The sequence below is a fragment of the Anarhichas minor genome, unplaced genomic scaffold (assembly GCF_050575085.1).
Source record: "Anarhichas minor isolate MPS153535 unplaced genomic scaffold, ASM5057508v1 ptg000027l, whole genome shotgun sequence".
In the NCBI taxonomy this organism is placed as follows: domain Eukaryota; kingdom Metazoa; phylum Chordata; class Actinopteri; order Perciformes; family Anarhichadidae; genus Anarhichas; species Anarhichas minor.
The window spans coordinates 20,280,763-20,304,706 of record NW_027466473.1 but is presented as its reverse complement, the minus strand read 5'-3'; the positions used below and the strand labels follow the sequence as shown (position 1 = coordinate 20,304,706).

General features: G+C 41.1%; 1 protein-coding gene across 1 annotated transcript in view; it reads left to right on the top strand.

The window, feature by feature from the left end:
- The first annotated feature begins 14,924 nt into the window (after positions 1 to 14,924).
- The window catches only part of LOC142960210 (polypeptide N-acetylgalactosaminyltransferase 10-like), a 57,304-nt gene continuing 48,284 nt past the window's right edge, over positions 14,925 to 23,944 (top strand). Inside the window, exon 1 of the mRNA XM_076101922.1 lies at positions 14,925 to 16,066. Within this exon, the coding sequence (XP_075958037.1) occupies positions 15,908 to 16,066 (159 nt within the window). The 5' untranslated portion in view covers positions 14,925 to 15,907. The remainder of the gene's footprint in view (positions 16,067 to 23,944) is intronic.

Below are 23,944 nucleotides of genomic sequence, written 5' to 3'. Positions count from 1 at the left end.
GCTTTTCAGTTACATTATTTCATGCTTCTTTTTGGGGTGTTTCAGCAACTTTTATTTGGAAAATAATGCTTTTCATTGACAAAGGAATATCACTTTTATAATCAATACATTTTTGTGTGCCCTTGAACATTTTAGCACTTGTGTGGATCCTGATAGTTCGTGACAGCCGGTAAAATACCTCAACGCTGAGGCGTCTTTACATCCTCCTGGAGGCTGACATGAATATTTTCTCCGAGGCGTCAGCTCGTGTTTATAATCAATCCACTCGTGAATCTGGCTTGGCCACGAGCTTGGCCCAGTCTTGTCACATTGACTGCTTTGTGTAATGGATGGGGCAGAAGCTGAATCATCCCGCGGTCTAATGTATTACCAATTACTTGATTTCTGCCCGCTCTCAGTCAGATGCATTGATACAGTGAGGGTTGAAAGTGAAAGCTCCATAGTCCAGAATGTCAATAGAGCTCAGCTAGAGGCCAAACGGGCATCACTCATCTACGTAATGTATGTGATGAGTTAGGACTGAAGACACACTGTGTAGGAGCAACTCATTAATCAGCTCCAATACTCTACTGTAATATCAATAAGTTGATCGATGACTGGCTTGAGCCAAATCGATTGATACGGCAGTGAGTTTCTTATCTGATGTGCAATAATTGGGGAGTGAGTGTATGTTTGAGGGAAGTTCACTGTAACATGAGTAGTCCATATTTCTGCTCATTTGTAACACTGCTCTGGACGTATGCTTGAAGGTGATCATTTCCAGCTATAGGTCTAACCATGAAAAGGTGGTGTAAGCTCAATAGTTTTATTTTTTGTCCACTTGGGGGCAGTGGCACAAGTTGTAAACACAGCAGTCAAAATGCTATAAAGTTGTTTGAATGTATTAGCAAATATTTTTCTGGCACAAATGTAGGTCTAATTTTCACTCACTGCTTGATCTCCACCAACTCCAACTCCAGAGAACAATATCTGAGGGTTGGTGACGGAGTTGGGAACGAACCAAAAGAGTGAAGTCATGGGCTATAGATCCACAAGCGTGGTGGAGAACTACGGTGGCCTTCAGGTAACGTAAAAAAAACATAAAAGGGCTCTCCGTTCTGAGCTACTTTAGACCAGCCCGTTTTCATTCCCAGAGAGAAACCCGGTTCTCTGCAAGAGTCTCACCGAGTTCTCAAATAAATACAATGTAAACCCATCCACGTCATTATTAAACCTTCAAAGAAAATACTTTGGGAGTGTGATGACGTAATATAAAGACAGATAAAACCCACACGGATCAGAAGCGATCTAAGTGGTTTAGTTGCCTGAACCTGAACAAGGTTTTTGTTTAAACTCACAACATTAGCTGGTATCATATCGTTATGGTCAAATTCGATCATGGATTTCTGTTTCAGATATTAGTCATGATCGAATTGACCTTTTGCATTCATTACGTAGACCATTTTATCAATTAAAACTGACAATAAAAGCAACTAAAATAATAATAACATGCTCTCTTTTTAAAACACAGCATCATCAAATTGGAACTTAAAAAGAAGGAAAGAAGATTATCACCGTTCAAAGCACTGCTTTCCCTCAAATGTCACTGCACAGTTGGTAGCATTGAAGCTCACTTTAATATGCACACACAAAGGTATCAAAGTAGACACATAGATACATGTATTACCATTAGCCACACAACATAATGCATTCACATTCACATCAGACATTGTTAGATAGTATTTTAAAACAGAAGGCATTGTGGAAATGCTTCCACTGATGATATCTCTTGGTGCTGTAAGGATTCTTGTGTCTGCATAAACCATAATGTCGCCCCATTCTGTCACTCGCGCATAAAAAGGCACTGGAATAAGTAAAGGAGAAAACTGTATATTGTTCATTGCCGATCAATATGGAAACGATCACTTTGCTCAGCTTTCATGAAGAAAAATTGCAAGGGAAAAGGCAGAAAGAAAAAGATGGAATGGGTAAAATATCCACCATTCATGAATTCATTTTGACCATATCTCTCTCCGCCTGAGTGGTTCGTATATCTGCTTAATGCGGTTTCATGCAGATGAGGATCTGAAGCTGTTAAATGCAAAAGGAGCTGCACGACGGCTGATACCGTGAGAGTCATTCACAGCCTCAATCAGGAGGAGAAAGAGGGCTTATGGAGAGGAAATGTGTAAAGTCGGCATCTGGAGGGGAAAAAAAGAAGCAAGAAGAAATGGTACGAAATTTTAACAAAGTCAACTAATAAATGTCTGAGGAACTGAATGGTCGTCCAACTGAAATCTTGAAATACTTGATTTTTGATTCTCAAGTGATTTTGTTTGTTTCAAATGCACCAGTTTTGATTGATTCAAGCAGCTTGACTGCAGCTAGCAGAATCACAGCTGAACCTCAAATGTATTTTACTTTCTAAAAATGTCATCGAATCTGTTTTCTCTCCGAGCCTGCGAGCTCATCGCTGATAGTTTCATCCGCCCACCGAGGGTTCACATCATGCGCACAACCGCCTGTCATTTAAAAGCTCAGTTGCTCTGAATGTCCCAGTTGTTTTGTCAAAACTGTTGACAGCTGGAGAGCAAACATGTTCTCACACCTGCATTGTTAATTCAATATCACTTTGGGTTTTAAAAATGAAGTTGGGAAGTTGAAAGTGTGACAGTGAGAAAAACTTCCTGAGCAGCAGTAAGAGAGCCCATGTATTATATAATACAGGAGTCACTAATAGGCGGATAGTCCAGACCCAGACGCCGGTCTATCCGGACCTGGACCGAAAACCGATTTAAATTTAGATGGAGCGCTTCTATTTTAACCGGCGCAGCTTTTCCAGCCTTTACGGCACTCGTTCAGCAGTCCAGGAAACACACCGACCAATTACATGCGTTGTAAATCACATCACGTGATGCTGCTCAGCCAATCAAATATGTGTATTTCGATAAACTTCCCGACTCGAGTTAGATTTACACGCACGGGGGAGACGGGGGAGAGAGACCCAACAGAAAAAGTACGTGAGTCAGAGAAGTTGTATTACATGGCGTTCTCCAAAAAGACAAATGTGGTCAGAGAGACCAGAGTCTTTAACCACGAATGGACAGACTCTTATATGTTCATTCTTCCTACGGGCAGTTTAAAACCAGTAAGTCTCAGAAGTCAGGCACCGTAGCGATTATTAAAAGCGGCAATGTGAAACGTCACTACGAGACAACACAAAATATACAATCTGAGAGCCGTAATTCACTGCCCAACAATGATGTTAAAAAATATGAATAGAGCTGAAACGAGTGGTTTCAATAACCGCTACACACAAATTTCTCTTTTTAGAAGATGAGAAGATATAATATCTTGGCTTCTTTGGGGGACATCACTTCACACCTCAATAAACAGGTATTTATTATTAGATTATGTATTCTTTATAATTCATCCAGTTCAATGTGAAATCTGACAATAAATATTGTTTGTATATTATGAAATTTACCTTTCTTTACTTTATTTGACAGTCAGTTGTTGACTACGTACAACTAATACAACTGCTAGGCTACTTCAATATATATGGGACTAAATTATACGACAAATTAGAAATGACTGTGATGTTCCACACCTCTGCATGAGGAAATGCTCTCTAAATCGACCTCGTTGGATTTTAATTGAATACCCCTGATATAATACATTAGATAGCAGACTCACTGTGGGGAGAAAGAGTCTATTTGACCTTTTTTCATTCACAACGGGTTCCCCTGCTTCTCCTCCTCCCCTGCAGCCACAGGTGGTAATGATTAAAGGTTTAATGATGTTCCTCCGTTCACTTACAGCTCTGCACCTTCATGATCTGTTACTGAATTAAATGTACGTTCTGCATTAGTGTAGAGTGACAAGGTGTCATTAACCTGAGTTTACTAATTCATTATCGTCGAAAGGCCTACATTAAAAAGGGGGCACTCTATCCATTTTACTCTTGTAGATCAGTTCACTGATCTACAAGTTCAGTCATGAGAAATAGCACTCAGCCTGTAAAACATATAAAGCCTTCTTGTGGATCCGTTTCTTGCAAATCCACAGATTTCATGGAAGTGCAATACTAAAAGTTAGGGTGCAGAATACTGAAACACTTACAACAAGCAAAACAACCCATGTCGTCTTTTTTCTATATACACTACTCATTTGTTTTACCAGCTACATTTAGCAAGGAAACATAATTGCAGCTTGAATTATGTACCGTGGCAGTGTGTTCCCCTCATGTGTCTGAAGTGCAATTGTTTTGTACTGCAAGCAAACTGTACAGGGAGATGTGGACGGGAAGAATATGAAGTGCATGACTTTAAAAACACAGAATTGTTGATCCAGAAACAAAATGTCCACTACTATCAGAAGTAAACATAAACACGACTTAATCTCAGTCTGGTCAGTCAGACACATTGTTTAATGTTACTGAACAGTGGTTCAAAAGCAGCTTTAGACACGTTTCTCCTGTGAAAAACCACCAAGTTTCCAAATATCAAACCATGTGTCTGTGATGAGTGAAACAGCCTTTGTGGATCAAAACGATGCATTCATTTGCCTAATCTTGATTAAATCCCAAAAGTAAGCAGCAACAACATTCTCTTTACCCTCTTAATGTTGTTTTTTCTTTCAGAAATGCAGTTAATTTGATTTGGATAAGCTCACATTAACATTCAGTTTATGTTTTACAACTGTTTCTGCTTGATAGTTGGATGAAAACATAGCTGCTCTACCAGCATTTAGGAGTGTCGGACGAGGTCCTGCATTATTTGACTTTAATGAATAACAGATAGAAGCTCAGGCTGATAATACTCCATTCTCTTTGACTTGAAATATCTAGTATGTCTTTTCGATTACAAAGACAAGGCACTTGTTGGAAGACTGGAGCAAGAAGGCACTGAAGCATATCTGTATAATCTCATTCTTCATCTTTTTATTCCCTCAGTCTGTTCTGTCTCACATTCAGACTTTATCACGCTCTAGTTTCCTCACGTTGCCTCTTGGCTAGGCAGAAACAAAGATTTTATTGTTTTAAAACATGAACAACAAAACATGAATCTAACCTCTGTATTGCTTGTCCAATATGTAACTACGCAGTCAAACAGCTTATGTTGGAACTAAAGATCCGTATCCCACACTATGACTAAGCTCTACACTGTAAGACTGTCTTCTACAGATCATCTGCAGGTGAGGATGCCAACGTTTAGCTCGGGACATGCAGTTTCAGCCTCAGTGTTTCAGCACCTTTCACAGGTTTATCGTTGCAAAATGGGTCAGCTGGAAATATAAAAAAGTCAACAGTTTTGAACAAGCACATGGAGCAATCCTTAATTGGCTAGCTCGCTAGAGCTGAATGAATCTGGTAGGGACAGTTATCATCACAACTCACTAAATTGACGGTCACCAGACAGAAAGATAAGAGGTCTGCTTTTTTACATTTGTCTAAAATGAAGGACCCGTTGTTTTCGAGAGGTGAATCTGCCACTGTTATCAATGTAAACTGCACATGTGCCCTGCAAAAATGCAAGGGCATAGCTAAGGGGGGCGGTAGTTAGCACATTGACAAGGATGTACTGGGACTGAAATTCAGCCCAGGACTTTGAGTTAGAGAAGATTGTAACACTAATACACTCGTTGTAATATAAAGAGAATGCTGAAGAGCTTCGAGACACTTTTGGATGTCTTGCTGCCACTTGCCTCCTCAGTTTGTATAAACACTTCACTACTGCACTGAATCAAAACAAGAAAAGCCAGACAATCCTAGGTGAGCTGGAACACTATAGTCACAGCTTGTCTTGTTCAAGTTGAAAATGACAGAGCCAATCACATTTCAACACAAACGAGGATCGGTCCAAATTGCGAGGGGCGGCTTGTATACCCCCTAATATTGACAGTATTAGATTGGCTCTACTGACCCCAGAGATTGGAAAATAAAAACTCTAAGACCGCTGGCCTGTTCGACCTGGAATTAATCGGCCATTAGGGAGTCTAACCGAACTTCCCGATGGCCAGTCTGCCCCTACGTATCAACAATTAATCTTTAAATGTATACTTTGGAGGGTTGGCAATATAAAATGGTTGGCATAGTCTCCAGGTAATTGGATAAAATGTGCCAAACCACCTGTTTAGTCGTTTAAATGCAGCATTTATCATATTTGAAGGTCAGCTCACTTGAAACTATTATTCCTACTTTCATTGCTCCATCTTGGGGAAATTCACTGTCCTTAAGTGGATACATTGGCAGCACCATCTGCCTGACTCACTAGGGCCGCTGTTTGTTAGAGGCTGAAGAAGCTATCAAGGCAGCAGTGGGAAGAAAATAAGTTAGAAAATGAGAAGAAAAGTGGATGAGCTGGTTATGTTGATGAAGGTGTTTGGATTGCAGGGGAAATGAATATACTTGGCTGACTGGATATGATGACTGTTCAGACTGACTGATGAAGGAAGAGACGAACAGAGATGTACAAACAGTGGCAGAGAGGGAGAGAGAGAGAGAGAGAGAGGAATAGATTTTAGGGTTGCTGGATAGAAAATACTATATTTTTTTGTATGCATATAATCTTGTGAATAGAGATGGATGACTGGAGATGGATCAGCTTTTAGATACTACCAGACACTTGAGAGAAAAGCTGCAACATTACTGAAGAACCATGATGTTGGATTCAGATACTTTCACTTTTGTTCCTAATGGAGGAAGATGAAACTCAAGGTCCGCATTGTCAAAGGATACATATGAGACCCTAATAATGGCAACATTGTGTACATAGCAGTATGAGAAAGCAGGAAAAGCTCTTGGTGTTTCAGAGAACATGCAATTGCAATGCTGTTTAAAAGCTCCCAAACACCACTGTAAGAGAAGCACCTGTTTGATGATTGGTGAACTGATACTCTTGTCTCCCTTCCCATATATTACTGTGAGGTACGGAGCACAGCTTAGATATAATTCAAACACTACGAAGGATGATGGTTTTTGAAGCTAAGAGTGGCTGTTACTGATAGGTTTTAACAAAACAAAATGCAAGAACGTAGTGAGCAAGCTTACACATAATATTAATAACACAACCACAGTATAACCACCATTATTATCCTGAGATAAATTGATTGGATGTCTTGATACAACAATATAAAAGACATAAAAGGGGAAAGCCCATACACATACTCATCTGTTTCTTAGGTTCTCTGCATTTAGCATTAACCAGCCCCACTCTTTTTTTTTTTTTTCTGTCTAAATTTAGCACGAACACAAGCATTGTTGAATGGATTTTCCAATTTTACAGTCAATGCAAGAGAGACAGGCACATTATGAACTGCTTGGGACCGGAATTGACACATCGGAGAGCAACAAAAACCAACAAGAAGCAACAAAAGTCTGAAAATGGGCACAACAGACAGGCTCCATCATTCCAGTTTACTATCTATTGTCCCACAGCTGGGATTTTGTCCTAGACAAGCTTCCAGGCAACAACAGAAATTACTTCGGGAAAGATATGACCACCTGGCAGTGCTTGTTATAGTTCTAAGGAAGGTAGCAGTACTACAGTGAAAGCTGTCAGAGTGTATAAACAAATACAGAGTCACTACAGTGGAATGGAATGCAAGGGATGTAGATAGTACTGTGGGACCAGAGGAGACATATTTACAGAGGGCACTGGTCCAGGAACAGCTCTGGGTATAACAGCCTAATCTTTCTTTCTCTGCCAGTTACACCATGAGTCTGAGGGAATACTGATGCCGCATAATTAATTCATACACAAAAAGAGCAGACTTCATTATTTTAAACGCAGAAGGACCTTTGCATGGAAAAAAAAGTATTTGGCTGCCACACACCACAAAAGGGAGTGATTGTGTTTGTAAGTCAAGTGATACTATTTACCCGGCGAGGTTGGAAGGTGGTAAAAGTGTAAAAGTGAATGAAGAACCACCTTGCTTTACAAGAACAGCGATGTCCCTTAATTTCATTGTCTTCTGTTTCGATCGCCAAGTGATGTGGTCGTTCGCTTTTACATTGTGATCTGTAGGCTTTAGCTTCTAGCTTTATGTTTCAAGCTGTTTTCACTTCAGTTTAACATCCTGGATATATCAAACGCATATTGCAGACCCTTCCATTCACTTCTCTCCAAAATCATTTTTTCGTTTTTCCAAAAATTTGGTAATATTTATTCAGTTAGTGTAGTTAGTTACAGTGTGGGCTCCATGATAGCTCTGACAGCTTGAAGGGGAAGCAGCAGGGGCGTAACAGAAGTACGAAGTACTATGGAAGCAATGCCTATTTAAAATCAATTAGGATCCTTTGTCGTGATGATCACACAAATTAAACGCATCCAAGACAAATGCTCAGTGACATAGTAAAAAAAGACTACCTCTGATGAGCGGAAGGGAAGGTGGATAGGTCAAAGAAACACAGAACTTTCATCCAGGAGACCGGTGTTTGTGTCTCAGAGTGTTGTTGAGTTGTTGAGATGTGACAGTTGTGGCGCATGTAAGTATTTTACTTAGTTTACATACTAATTTTAAGCCCACCCATGAGGTTTATCTTTTACCCAACTACCTAAGTTGTGATATTGCCTAAACTTAACATTAGTTTTGCTGTCTAAATCTAACGTCAAATTGTTTCTGTGGCAGTGGCACGTACTTTAAAACACATTATGCCACCACCACCATGCACTGTTAAGAGGTCGTGGTCATTTCGTACTTCAAATTGAACTGGTAACTCTTGCTTCATAGTAAAATTGTTTATAAAAGCATTGATCAACACTTCCTTTTTCTTTTCTAATCTCTTGGCTCTTTAATGATAGTGTAGTTCTTTAGCACTTTGTTTCAATGCTTTTTATGTTGATGTAAATTACTTTGAATCGCCTTGTTGTTGAGATGTGCTATATAACTTGCATTGCCTTGCCCTGCGAAACGCTCCTGTGCCACATGACAGATTGCTCCGTTACAGATTTAGCCAGAAAAGCTGTGCAATTAGGAAGAAAGCATCAGAAGAAAATAGTAAAGTGGAACCATGAAACAAATCAGTTTCACTCAGCATCCCAGCCATGCCTTATATTATTCTGTTCCTTCTTTGCATGCGCAACTGTAATTTCTCCGGTGAATTGCCACTTCTTGACCTTTCATGGCATTAAGAAAGGGCACTTTTGCCCATAAATTGTGGTGTTCATTTCAGCCTCTTTATCACCAACAGAAAGAGAGCACACCACACACATTCCCTGCCATACAGGCTATATTGGTGCACATTTTCTTCTGCCTTGAATGTGCTTACCACCAAAAGTAACACATCATTCACTGAAACATAACTGTGTGTGCTGGATGATTTACACACAACCCAGGCTGCAAGGAATTATCAATCTGTAGCACATCCTGCTGACTCAGTGACTGCTGTTGCATATTAAGTAATTTTGAAATAAAACCATCCATGGCTTGACTCCTTTACTTAGTATGTTGCTTGCTCTAACTGCATACATCCAACGAAGATATTTAATGAATGTTAGCACCGCTTTATGGGCTGCAGTAGTTTTCACTGAATAAATGACAGTTTTTTTATTTTCAAGTTAATGGTGATAAATGTCTATCACAATTTCCTAAAGCCCAAAGTAATGTCTTGTTTTGTCAAACCAACACTCCAAATTTAAAGACAATCAGTTTAATAAGACACGTAAATACAGCAAATCTTTACAAGCTTGAGCAAGGGAACATCTTTGCTTGAAAATTACTTAATGAATGGATTATATTTGCCGATTCCCTTTCCATCCTTGATGTGGATCTTCTTCCTCCTGTCTATCACCCCCTGTGTGAATGGCATTCAGCCTCTTGTATGTATGTGTTGTTTACCCTCTTTCCAAGGAGGCTGAACAGCGAGGTTGAAATGCAGATGACTCATCACCTGGAGAGGCAGCTGTTGGATTCATTGGTATCGATACCCTTATCAAATCCACACAGATTGTGTCATTTCGTGCTACAGACAGATTCTTGCTTAATTCTCCTTCGGGATAATTTCAGTTTCTCACTTACAGAAAGGTGAGATAGGCTAAAGCTGCAGAAATAATTGCCCACATTTATCTGTTGTGTCTCCAGGAAAATAGCGCCAGCAGTAATGCTCAGCTAATCACAGTTCATCTAAATTAAAAACACGTTGTCACGTTAAGCAGGAACAGAAATAGTATGTACACGGCACAGGTTAAAGGCAATATTCTGTTAATTACACAAAACTGTGTTTGCCGGCTTGTGATGATGTAAACAGTGCCTAAATCTATTTAGGGATTTTACATTTTTTGCTGCAACTCTGCCAGTAAACACTTCTGAATGTTTGCAGTCAAGCTAATACAAAAAGAAGCTTCTTCATTCTCTGATTACATGCCAGCTTTCAGTCACAGACCTTCAGTCATTCAGGGCAAACGGAAGGAAAGAAACTCCAGGTGCATATATACAGGCATTCCTGTAATTAGTCCCAATGCAAAACATACGTGTATCCCTGAACAAGATCATACACACATGCCAATATGCTTATCCAATAATCTATTGGGATGTATGAACTACAAAATTGTAAAATAATTTATACAATGAGAATGACAATGACACCAGAAACACATTTCTAAATTTAGAGACAATTGCACATGTTATAAAAGAAAGGGTGGACACCACAACTTTAGCTTTTTACTTGGCCAAAGAAACGGATCCTCAAGTGTACAAATCTCGTCTCGGTTTCGTCTCTTATCGACTGCTGAGCTTGCCAATTATTTGCTACAACAATACAATGTAAACTAAATTTCAGGTAAGTTTGCGGTTGTATCATACGTTGTATCCATTTATGTAATCTTATCTTATTTTGTAATAAATCCCATAAGACGACAACACCCCGATTCATACAACCAGACTCAAATAATGGAGATGTAACAGGATGCCACTGACTGTAAACTGATCCTTGAAACAATGCTGGTGCCGCCCACCACTTCTTTAGAAATCAAAAGTCATCCAGCTGCATGACGTGGGGAAGTTGACAAATATTTAACTTTATGAAAATGACGCATAGGACCAAAAGCCTGGAGACAACCGATCACACTTGTTTTGATGACCTCTTGAAACAGAAACACAGTAGTTTTCTATTCCCCTCAAATACATAAAAGAAGTTCAAAGTAAATTAAAGAAAAACTGCGGTCAGAGCCATCTTCTCCCCAATCCTATATTATAGAGCTTTAAGGAGCTTACAGTGTTTGAATGCATAATAAATCTAGAAGGGCACTTGGAGAGTGCAGGCTGCCGCCAAGGCCAATCCGCTCCAACATTGAAGGGGTTATTCCTGGGCCCAGGGCTACACAAGTTTCATAAAAATTGGACCAGTACTTTTTTCATAATCCTGCTGACAAACAGACAAACATATTTAACCGAAAACATAATCTCTTTGGTAGAGGTAATGAAATATAAACTAGAAGGCCACTGGGAGTGCGCAGACCTTCGGCAAGGCTAAACGCCCTATCTCGCAATGTTAACGAAAGTGAAAAATGATTTGCGCATCCTTGTGCATGCTTTGTAATTAGCATAAATGACATTTTGTAAAAGTAATTCTCACTCAGTCTGTCACTGACAGCACAGCAACAAATGTTGACCTCCTCTTCTTGACCTCAAACTGCCTGCTGATTCATTATTGTTTCAACTGGCATTTGCCTCATCCCTGTAACCTCTGACACACACGATGAACAAATACTCATTTCTAAACCAGTCAAGCATCTCTCGAATCTCTTCTAACCCTTGTATTTGACAGGCATGCGTATACAGTAGAAGGAATGAGTGGGGGTTAACTCAAGATTAGACACATTGTTTGACAGAGCGGACTTGAACCAAGGATGTGTTGCAGTCTCTCCCTCTGCTAATCCTGGTCTGGACACTCAGAGAGAGAGAGAGAGAAGCTCATTCCTCTCTTGTTCTCTCTCCATCTGTACCAGCCTGAGTTGTGACAATTCAATCTGTTCAGCGTCTTCCCGCATGAATTATGGATGAACTCTGCAACCTCTGAATGTGGTGGGGATTTACGCATTATACCTCTTCCTGCTCATGTCACAGGCTCAGTGTGGATTTGAAAGAGGTTCGGGGGGGGCAACAACAAAAAAACACAGGTAATTCTCAGTACATCAAAGCAGAGGAAATGGCAGCATTAATATCCCCTGATGGCAGATCACTGATTTACTCTTCTGTGCTGAAAGCCATTAGCAGAGCTCATTCAGAAACGGCCGTGCCACGACTTCCCTGATAAGCAATTACTCAAGCATCATTCTGTTTCGATGAACTGAGCTGTCAAATCTGCTCCTACAGGTCAAATAAACACAAAGAACAACGGAAAGACACAAAAGTTTCAGAGCACTCTGCTGGGTCCAAAGATGTGAAGAAACATCCAACACAATCCCAAAATATAAGCTCACCATTTTGTTTCGCCTGTGACTCACACTACCCTACACCTTATGTGGGCTGCAGGTAGCCAGTAGAAAGATTCTGTGGTACATCTGCTCCGCAAACATTAGCCGGGCCGTTAATGTGTTTATAAAACTAACTTCCCATGGCACACTGGTCAAACAAACAGGCCCAGCAGTTGACTTCAAAAATCACCTCAATGGAGAGTGAAAAGGATAGTATACTGTAATTTTGAGTCGACAAACAGGCAAAAATAAATGTCGAGTCGTTGAGTTGAAAACACATTCCATGTAACTCGTACATATCTGACACAAAGTAACTGACATCTTTTCCCTAAATGGGATATGATACAATCCAACAACACGTTCAACTTTGGTTATAAAACATATTGCAGCCAATATTAAAGCTGGAACGTCATGTAAAGTTTACTGTAAACTGTTGTCTGAATGTGGTTTTAGCATACGTCTTTCTCAATAACCACTTCAGATGCAGGTGTTCATTTTTTGATTCATGATTCATTTGTGCATGAATGGATGTACTGAGAGGGGCACTGACCCACTGAGACCATGAGATGCCCCTGCAATATCAGGGATCACATTTCTTGCTCAAGGGCAGTGCAGCGGGGCAGACATTTGCTGATGTTTGCACAAGTCACTTGGTGAAAGAACATTCTCTCTGTTGAGCTGACACCTGCTCTGCTCCTTCTGCACGCTTTTCAGATGGGATAATATTCTGGAAAAGCTCTGATTCAGAGTCTAGAGTCAAGCATGGCTGCCGTTAATTAAGTAAGGAGCAGCACAGTGGCAATGCAATATAATGCAGTCATTGTATTCACTGTCTCTCTCTGCAAGTGCAGCCTTGAGAAAAATTGCTAAAGGGAAAGGGCGGCAGTGGAGGAGGGTTGAGACAAATGTAACAAGATTCTTCACATGGAAGTATGAAGTGAGAAAGTGTTCAGATGCGTTTTGGCTTCTTATTACGGCACAAAAGGAATGAGATAATTCAACGTGACTGTGGGATCAGGACAGAGACGAATACTGGAAAGCAGCGGCAATGAAATGACACAAAAGAACTGTCACTACTGGTCTTTTTCAGTTACCCTTTAAAGAAACACTTCACACTAGGCTGGGAAGCAGTGTTTTACTGCCCTCTCTGGTTGGAAGTTTCCAGGTTGTTTTAGTTGGGTGTGGTCAGAAGTTTCATTTGTTGAAGCTGAGTTTTGTTGCTATGCAAAAAATAAGAGCATATTGACATGATTTCCCTGACGCTGGGAGGGATACATAAAGCATTCTAGTTTAAACCTTAGGCCCACTGACCTAGCTATTGGACTGGTTGGGAGTGAGAATGTGTTGGTTTTAGCCTATTCAAAAAAAAGAATTCTTTACAGACGATTCATTTCGGTTTTATCAAAACTTGAAACGTGTTTATGTTTAGTTAACCAACATGAAGACCTCTGATTTTATGCCTATATAACATTTATTTTAATATATATGTATTAAGTGGTGATTCATTTGAAAGGCCTGCACAGCATTGCAAAACAACTTTGGTAGAAATTAAAAGCTGACATGATATTCACAAAGGTGGATCACCTCACTCAAACAAGTTTGATGTCTCGTCACTAATGAAAGGAAGTCATTGGCTACCTGGATGGTAGGGAAACAACACCATGCTGTGGACAAAGGTCAGCAGTCCTCATCCTGAAGGTATTACTGAGCCCAAAATGAAGGCGATATGTGTACCCTCGTCTGTTCTGTTGGGATTATTCGATATACAGTACAACTCTATGCGCAGAAAGTACCGCTTGACGTCATTCACTTTATTTTCATTTACCTCCTTCTGTTCAGTCTGAAGCACTAAATTCCTAAAAGTTTGTCAAAGGTTTGGCCTGCTGATTATCCCTCCAAGTCTTCTTTCAAAATTATGAACAGGATCAAGTTTGATAGAGCGAATCAGAAAAACACAGGAAGTTAGGTGATCTACACTTCAAAACAAAAGCATCAATGCTGTTAATTGCAAGAGAAGGGGGGGGGGCAAGAAGAACAGAACATAAATCAAAATACTAGGAAATAATAGAATGAAGCTGTAGTTGTTAATGCTAAAAGTCTACCTAGAAAATGTGCAGAAATAGTTGACATGTAAAAGAATATGCTGAATTGATAAAAACGTTTACAAAATAAAATATCAGTTTCAGAAGAGTTACAAAATGGATTCAAAATGGGGGCTGTGGACGTCCATCCATCCATCCATTATCCAAACCGCTTATCCTGTTGAGGGTCGCGGGGCGCTAGAGCCGATCCCAGCTAACATTGGGCGAAGACAGGTCGCCAGTTCATCGCAGGGCACATATAGAGACAGACAAACATTCACGCTCACATTCACACCTACGGGCAATTTCGAGTCTCCAATAACCTAAGCTGCATGTCTTTGGACTGTGGGAGGAACCCTGGTCCCTCTTGCTGTGAGGTGACAGTGCTAGCCACTACACCACCTTGCAGCCCTGCAACCTGTACGGAAAACCTGTACGGTCCATTCAAATTCATAGAGGTACCTCCTCCAGTCTTTGGGTTTAAATAGACATGTTGGTCATAGACGTGTGGCTCACAAGCGGCCTAGTTTGTATGCTTTTTATAATGTACTTGTACATAAATAACTTCCAGAAGTCTACAGGAATTAAGCTTTTTTTCTGTACTACATATTTATTTGATTGGTTCTAAACTTTAATTAACATGTGGTTATGATGTAACTTTTAACTAGCTTTTGACAAAGCACAGCGCACAGTGTCAATATTTATATGCATTTTTTTATGCCCCTTTGATCTGATATTGAGTAGCGTTTTTCTAATTTTTCATTAACTTTTTTAGGTTTCATCAGACATATATCTTCTGCTTCTTATCAATATTAGGGGACTGTGGAAATTACAATGACTATTTGCTTTGTATACAGGCAATTGATTACTAAATACTTCAATACTATATTACTGAAATTCATTTGATTTCTTCATGTGTAACTTCATTGTGAATGCAAAGAACAAAAACTGTCTGAGACATTTTATATTCATATATGCGTTCTCTGCATAGATTTAGGTGTGCGGATATCTATTCTACCAGTTTGAGCTTTTCGATACTTCCGGCACCTTATTTAAGATACAGCCGGGTGAAGCATTTATAATATATGTATGACATTTCATTAGCAATGTCGGAATTATTAATATCTTTTTAAAACTCATATTTCCTGGTATTTTACATTCACCACAGGTGCTGTTTTCACAGTGAACCTAACGTATCTTTCTTCATGTTTATTTTTTTATTTTTTGAATAAGCAACTCGGGGTTTTATTGTGAAAGTCACGACAGGACGTTGCGTCCGTGGGCGTTTTTCAAGTAGCTTGAAAAGCAGTTCGTCCCCTCCAGTCAGTCAGAGTGAAAGTTGTCTCCGCTTGGAAAGCCAGGGCAGTTGGGACTCGCTTGTTGTCCACCGCCGCTGCTTCTTCACTCGCGCTTTCTTTCTCCCGGAGAGAGATGAGGCGGAAGGAGAAGAGGCTGCTGCAGTTCGCCGGGCTGCTCATAGCGGCTCTAATTTTCCTCCCCAACGTCGGGCTGTGGTCTCTGTACAGGGACCGAGTGTTCGACAACTCGCCCGGCACGGTGGACGGTCCGGGCGGCGTCCTCCGGATACAGGTTAGTGGATCTCCGTTAGAATTATTCTTATGTATTGTTTCTCGAACTGGGGAAAAAAACACAAGTGCCCGGTATTTGCCTTTACATTGTCTCTTCGTTTTCTACGAAATTAAAGGAACCTTGCTTGGGACTCGACGAACTGAAACAAAGAACTCACTGATGTAGGCGACTTTTGAAGTGGCTGTAATTACAACAGAAATCAGCTCAGAGCGGCAGAGAATGCCACTAAGGTTGAGTTGACCGACTGTATCTGCGGTGCGGAGTCAGAACCATGGAGAGCGCTTTGGCACTTCACCGCACTTCAGCCGCGTAGGTTCAGCACCATGGAGAGCGCCAAGACTTTGCCTGAATAGGCAAGAGGTGCTTCTCATAACACATGGGGATGTCCTATCCGTCCACACAGTTTAAGGTTGTATTGGTTTACTAAGCTTGTGGTGTCATTCTGATCTGAATTAATAAAGCAGTCATTTTGAGATTTCTAGCAGCCCATTAACGCAGCTATAGAGGCTTAGGATGGGCACCAGGTTTAGGCTAATCACCTGTGAAGTCACTCTTGTTTGCTGCTTGGTATTATTGATATCTGCTCAAGACGGGGTGATTTGCTGCCGGTGGATGTACTGCATTTAGAGGCTGCATTTCTGATTTTCATTTACGGGAAGCAACTGTAGATGGTTTCACTAAGTGATCGTGTTTTAATTGATGTTGCTGCCCTTTAACATCTGGTCCTTAGCTCTTGCCGTTTGGGACATCTAAGCTTGCCACTGGCTATTTGCACTATTGATGAATGTGAGGATTAATGGAATATCAAGACTAACGAGAAACAGTCACAGACGTATGACTCATGACTCAATTTGGATGTAACAAGTTTGTTGTTCTCCTTTTTTCTTTTGAAAAGGGTTAGTTGAAACTCACTGTTGCTGAGATAAATCAGAAATACTTTTGGTTTGGTTTGTTTTAGCCTCTCAATTGATTTTTATTTAACTTTCCATTAAGATATTCCTCAGTCACTTATCCGTGTGCCGTGCATTGTAAAGACTTCAACTGTAATTCTCAGGTGTTTTGTGATAGAAAATTACATTTGCTATCATCCTGAGAGAACATTTAACATAGATTGCCTTTAATATCCTTCCGGAATTCAACAACATAAAGGCTAATCATATTATATATCTTCTTTTCGGAGTTGTATTGAAACAGTGTTTCAGGCTAAATACTCTGAGAGTGAGATCATATTTATATTCATTATGGTTCATGATGACTCCCAAGGCTTTCCAGTTGTCGACTGAAAAAGGAAAGTGAAAAATTTGAACCTGCTGTTATTCTTTAACCGTAGTGAGTGGTTACATTTGGTTTCGTCAGTGGTTTTAGACATATAATGGACAGTGTACGATCATGGTCATGGTAGGTTGCCAAACACATTGTCAGTACTTGAATGCTGCTCTTTGCCGATGTTGTTAAAAACCAACAAAGATAGTTAGTCAGTTAGTCGGGAGGAGGTAGAGCGAGTCTTCCAGTAATCAAAGTGTTTGCTGTTTGATCCCCGGCTCCTCTTCTCCACATGTTTGAAGTGTGCTCGGGGCCAGAGGCTGAACCCCATACTGCTCCCAGTAGCAGATTTCAGCGCCTCACAGGGTGGCTCACTATCACCGGTATGTGATGGTGCTACTGGGTGAATTAGTGGGGCACATTGTAAAGTGCTTTGGATAAAATCTTGTTTTTTAAAGTTTTTAATAGCGCTAATTTGTGACAATCTTCCACCAATGGCATCAGATCTGAAATAAATACGCCATTCTGGAGGGTGAAAATATAATACTTGATAATTGGTTTACACAGGACTGGTTTAAAATCAGTGTCGTCACTCAGGGTTGCATTGCCTGCGGACGACTTTGTGTTGCTATGCCTCTACCTCGTTACGATGGCTGTGCAGATGGCTGGGGAGTAAAACATGATCATAATGACCTGATATAATTGGTTTGATGCTGATTTTTGCTTGTCCAGGAACTTTTGTAGTTCTAAGACATATTGGAGTTGTTGTGAGGTAGGAAACTGGTTTAACTCTGACATTATTGTGCCGTTATTTCAGTGTCATGTGGGTACTGACGGCTTTAGCAAGCATTGTGTGAGAAGCAGGGAAACATACTAGGCTGCCAGATGTACATCAGGCAGCGCTAACATTTGTGTTATTTTAGGTTTTAATATAACCCAGAACCTCTTTCACACTGCTGGAAGCTGGCTGCAAGCATTCATCTTCTTTTCTTTCTTTTTTTGGCAAACTTAATAGCAAAAGACAAATGGAACAAACGACAAATGAGGGAAAAGGAAGGAACAATATGTGTGTTTGTGTTATGTGTTTGAGTGCTCCCTGTGGGCTGGTATGGCTTCACTGAAGTAGATAAAAATCAATACCCTTATCCCATTCAGCCCTTTACCACATACGTCTTGTTAGAGACATCTGTAGCGGATATTTCCTTCCCCTTTGTTGGGTTCTGTCAGCTTCACTTGTAGACGACACAGTGCTTAAACCATCAGAATAAGAGCAGAGCGGATTAAACATAAAGAGAATGAGCTGCAGTCTCATTCATACACAATCTCTCCCACTGATGTACTCGATAAGATAATATAAGAATATAAATGTACTACATTCAAACCTATTGTTTTTTAAAGAGTTATTTAACCAGAGAGGAGGAGAAGACGGCTTTTCTTCAGCTGAATTCTCGTTTATTTGGTTGCAACTAGTTTCCTCCTGTTTGCCCTGGAGCATTCTAGTTCGAGGAGTTTGCCGTTTGTGATTCTTTCTTGCTCCTTCAAGCGAAACTACAGCAGCAGTCGGCTTGGATTCACAGCAGGTACAATGGATCCCAACGGCAACACCCTGTCGCACCGCTCCGCTTTGACCCATGACACATTATGCTCAGTATCTTCAGAAACTTATAGTCTGTCCATCATCATTGAACACATCATCTCTTCATATCTCTGAAGCTCGGCCAAAAGTATTTTGGGAACGTATCGAGGAAGCAACAATTGTTTGACAGCAGACGTTGACCTCTGCAAAGGACCGATTTCGACTTTTCAGAGTCACTTTTATACCAGTGGTGATGAAAAGATACATGTTTGGTGGAGTATTCCTTTCAGGGCACTGTAGCAGCAGCAGCAGTTGAAGAGAGAGCGTGTCCTCCTGACACAAAGCTGCTATGTGGAGATTGAAAGTGCAGAGGCAATTCGCTGTGACCAGTTTCCATTGAAACTACTGGCTGCACAAATGTGTTCTGTGGATTATCCAGAGTAAAAGGGACACAAGACGGTTTCCAGGAGGTTGCAGATGAATTTTGTCTGATATCTGTGTGGCTGGATACAACTAGGGTTATTTGAGGAATTCTTCCATATTGACATTGCTTTAATTTTTCTCTGCATGTTGAAAATGGGCGCTTTCCTATTGTGGCTCCCTGACATCGGTTCCTAATTCGCGTCTCTTCCTCTGGTCTTAACTCCGCCTAACAGGGAGGCATTTTCTCAACGAGGCATCGTCGTTCGGTCCAGCGTCATGTAGAGGAGACTGCAATTAATCATGTTGCACAGCATCTGTACTGACCTAAAATGTGTAGAAATAATGAACTACTGTCTGCCATTCCAGTAGTGATTATAGATCTATTCACTGTTTTGGAAGAGTCAGCAGTATTCCTTTTGCTTTCCCATCAGATCACACCAATCACTAAACAGATTCACTTTGAAGGGGCGTTGCCATCTGAAGCCTCCTCCCTCCTCGTTCCTCATCTCTTGTGAGATCCATTGGATCCGCGATGACGGGGGACCTCAATTGATTTGCAGGTCCTGCTGGAGGACGAAGGAGCGAGGATGGGAGGGAAGAATAATTAGCCGAATGAAAAGCGCTCATTGTGGAGCATGTTGAACACAAACTGTTGGCGGTTACGTTGCTGCCAGAAGCGTGAAATGGTTGAATGTTTCAGTCCAAACAGAGCCAAGAAGCAGCTCTCTATTTACTGTTTGTGGGCTGAGTTTCTTTTTTAGGGTTAGAGTGTAAATGTTCGATTTTTCCAAATTTTATTGTGAAACGAGGTAAAAAAGGGAAGACGCAAAAAGCTGGTTTCTGTTATTTAAAATGAATTTAATCTTGGGGTAACTTTCCCTGCAGTGTACACAGCAGTGTGTCTGAATGCCTTTCAGCAGCACCCTGACAGCTCCGTGTGTTAAACCAATGTATCTGTGCCTCTTAACCAAATTGAGCATTGATCACTGTAGTAGAGGGAGGGAGGCTCCCCGGCTCAGCAACACACAGTGCCGCTCAGCAGAACAGAGTAAGTTTACATGGGGAGTTGTACATTAGTGTGTCCCTTAGTACCCCCAGGTCGAACGGAGCCCAGCAAACAAGCAACAAGCAGAGACGAGTTGCTCATCTGTTTGAATTCTGCTGACAGAGAGACATTCACACAGAGTGAAGAGTGAATGGCTGCCTCTGCTTCTGCCTGTCTTGTAGCTCCACACTGCAGATTCTGTTGTGTATCTTGGCCGCAAAGTTATTTTTAATTTAACAAAGAGCATGGCTACACTGCTTAATGGGAGGTCAAGCACCAAGTCTTCATAACAAAACCACAAAATAGGTCACCGGTTATATGAACCACACACTTTTTAGACCCGACCATCTCTATTTTAGACATGAAGCAACAGTTAGTCTACAGCGCTATAATTCCACTACAATGTGAACAAATATAATCTTCCTCTTTTGCACTGAAAACATTGGTAGAAGCTTCATTTCTGTGTTCACAACTGTTCACTAAACTGCCACCTGGCCTTCGCCTCAGGCTGAAAACGTGACAGAAAGCTGCTCTTTGAGCTGGCAACACCACGGCTCAGCACTTAATGGCCACCGTTCTGTATTTCTGCAGTTATTCCCCTGCCTTCCTCTTCCTCAGACATAATAATAATAATAAGGAGCTTATTTGAATGGCTGAGATGTGTTTGAACTGGAGCCAGTGGAGGCAGCAACCAACACAGCTGTAAATTACTACTGAACCCCACAGCGGGTCCATCACACCATGGTTAAAGCCCACAATGTGTTTTTTGTGTGTCCCTTTGTTGGCAAGTCAAAAGCCTGTGCAAGGGAGGTTAAAATGCTTTTCACCCAAATTTACAAAAATATAACGTTTTCTTACTTAGCAGTGTCACACACAGCTGTTTTCATTTCCATGTGCCAAGGTTTTGAGACATGCATGAGTGAAACACCTGCCGTCATCACGGCACAAAAGAGGGACATTTAATTTTGTGTGTCCCCTTTAAAGTATTGGCAAATTACCTAAAAAAATCAAAAACATCATCCCGGTTACTGAATTAGGTTTGGCACAAAACAGATTTTCACAACAAGATTATCATGACCAAAATATTTCACATTATCAATATTTTCACAGTATCTATAGAAAGAAAACAAAAAGTGAGCAAGTGAATTAAACTCAAAATCAGAGTTTAGGGAGGTGGAGAGAGTAACCATGACTATATATAAAATGATTTAAGAGGTGCTAGATTATTTACACAATGTGTAAACTTTATTAACTCTTTCATATTTCTTTAATATCTCGGTTATCAATACCGGCGATATGAGACACCCCTACTCTGAATAATCCACAGACATCACTCTCAGCAGTTTTCATATAGGGACTACTTCTTTAGTAGAAAGTAGTCCAAATGAAAACTGTTGACATAAACAATTCACTCAACAAATTGTAAATTAAACAATATATGGTTGGCAGACTCATCCTAACGTTCTACAACTTGAGTTCCTCCTGGCCCTTTCTGAAGTTCCACGGAGAACCTTTTGATCAGCCAGGTCAGCCCTAATGTACTTAAAAACTTAAATTCAGATATTTGCAAGTTTGCCAGCTGAATCCGCCAACAGTTGTTATTAGTATCCTTGAAGCTGTTTGGAAGAGCCTCTGCAGGCGGCCGATAGCAGGGCTGCTTTTTGCTGGAGGTGTTTGTGTACAGTTGCACAGTTTACCCTCTGGTCCTTTCTTTGTATTTGTGGACGTACACAACTGAAGTGTGTATCTGTTCTGTTAGTGTATACCTCTTAGTGTGTTATGTCTTGTTTGTGTAGCTGTTTGTTTACTATGTGTGTATGTACACACAGATATGTGCAATTACAAGGCTGCAAGCTGAACACAAGCAGAGTGCTGCACAGCCTCCATTCTTTCCACAATATGTTGGAACCTGGCCGCCTGGTTTTCTCTCATGAACATTTATTTTTACGTTTTACTTTTCATCCGTGACTAAATCATTTTGTATTGCTCAAGGCAAATGTACAAATTGCACAAATTAGTTATGTATTTAGACCTTTACACACTGAGGGGGTTTGTTTGTGTGCACATCAATATATATATTAATATTTGTTTCTCAAGAAAATGTTCACACAGAACGTGACTACTAAGCGGCAAAAAATCCACTCAGCCAATCATGTGCTGAATGGACATTTTCAAAATACAAAGGAAGAACACATCAGATCCACTCCTACCATTCTTACCTTTCACAATAAAAGCAGACAGTGTAACCAGAGGGAATTCTAATTGCCTCAATATAAATATCTTACAGTAGCTTAGGCTGTACAGCAATTTAGTTAGTAGTCACTAGCTACAAATGTTTTTTTAGTGAACAAATATCAAGCAGATGTGTTTGGATAGAAAATGTAGATACAGTCATTACTATCAATTCGTCTTTGTCATTGTTTGTCATTTTTGTAAAAAATAAAACAAACAACAACAAAAAGGAAGTCTAACTGGCTGAGAAAAAGGTGCTTGATGTGACATTTTCGGGAAAATTGAACTTGTCTCTTGAAACACTGCACTCAAAAAAACAACAACGCAGAGTGCAGCACCTCTAAAGAGCCTTGTGGTACCTGCTGGTGCTCTACGTGTGAACACGCCCATTTGCAGAGTCCCATGTTCTTGCGTCCTTTTCTTTATCCTTCACTTGATCTTTACTTTGATTCAGGAGCGAGAGCCTACATTTTCCTGTGCAGGTGATCAAAGCATTTTGTAAGACCAGTGCTCACATCACAATCCATTAATATCTGAGCAGAATGTCTAAGACCGCGGGGGTGGGGGACTCCATGAGTCTGGCATCCCCCTGGTCTTCTTCCTGCTCAGCAGGACTCTGGATAATGACTCCTTTCGGGAGACAGCGGACTATGCTGTGGCCTTCTCTTTGAGAGGGTTTGGAGTGCCTCGCGGCAGGGACCTCCGCCTGGAGGTCCTGTGCCCTCAGACTAATGTCTTGCTCTGACAGCACAGGCAGCGTAGGTCTATAGCAGAGGTAGCCAACACGGTGCCCGCGGGCACCCTGTCGCCCGCAGGGACCACGTGAGTCGCCCGCGAGACATGTTCTAAAAATAGCACTAGTCACCATTGGAGCTCCGTCTAAAATTGTAGTTGCTGTTCTTTTTTTAATCAAAAACGCTTGCATTAGTGTAGATTTTAAAATGACAATATTTCTTGTCATAAGAGAGTTGAGTACCCGGAGGCGCACGGCGGACAGCCAGGACGAGGCCGCCGCACTAGGTTTTCAGGTTCCGAATGGCGGGCGCTTCCCGTTGGCGCCAGACGCCAACGGGAACATCCTCGGAACAGGCCGCGGGGCAACAACTCAGGGGTGGCGGGGGTAGAGACGAGGCAACGCAATCCGACCGAAAAGGCCCAGACTAGAGGTTTGAACGCGGGCGCCCGAAGACGCTCGCGCGCTTCGGAATGTTGGATCCCCCGCTCGGCTATAGACGGGACTTTTTACTGGTTTCTTCGTGGAGACAAAGGTACCATTGGAAAAGCTGGTGTCGGTGACAACAGACGGGGCTCCCGCGGTGACGGGCCGGCATGCAGGCTT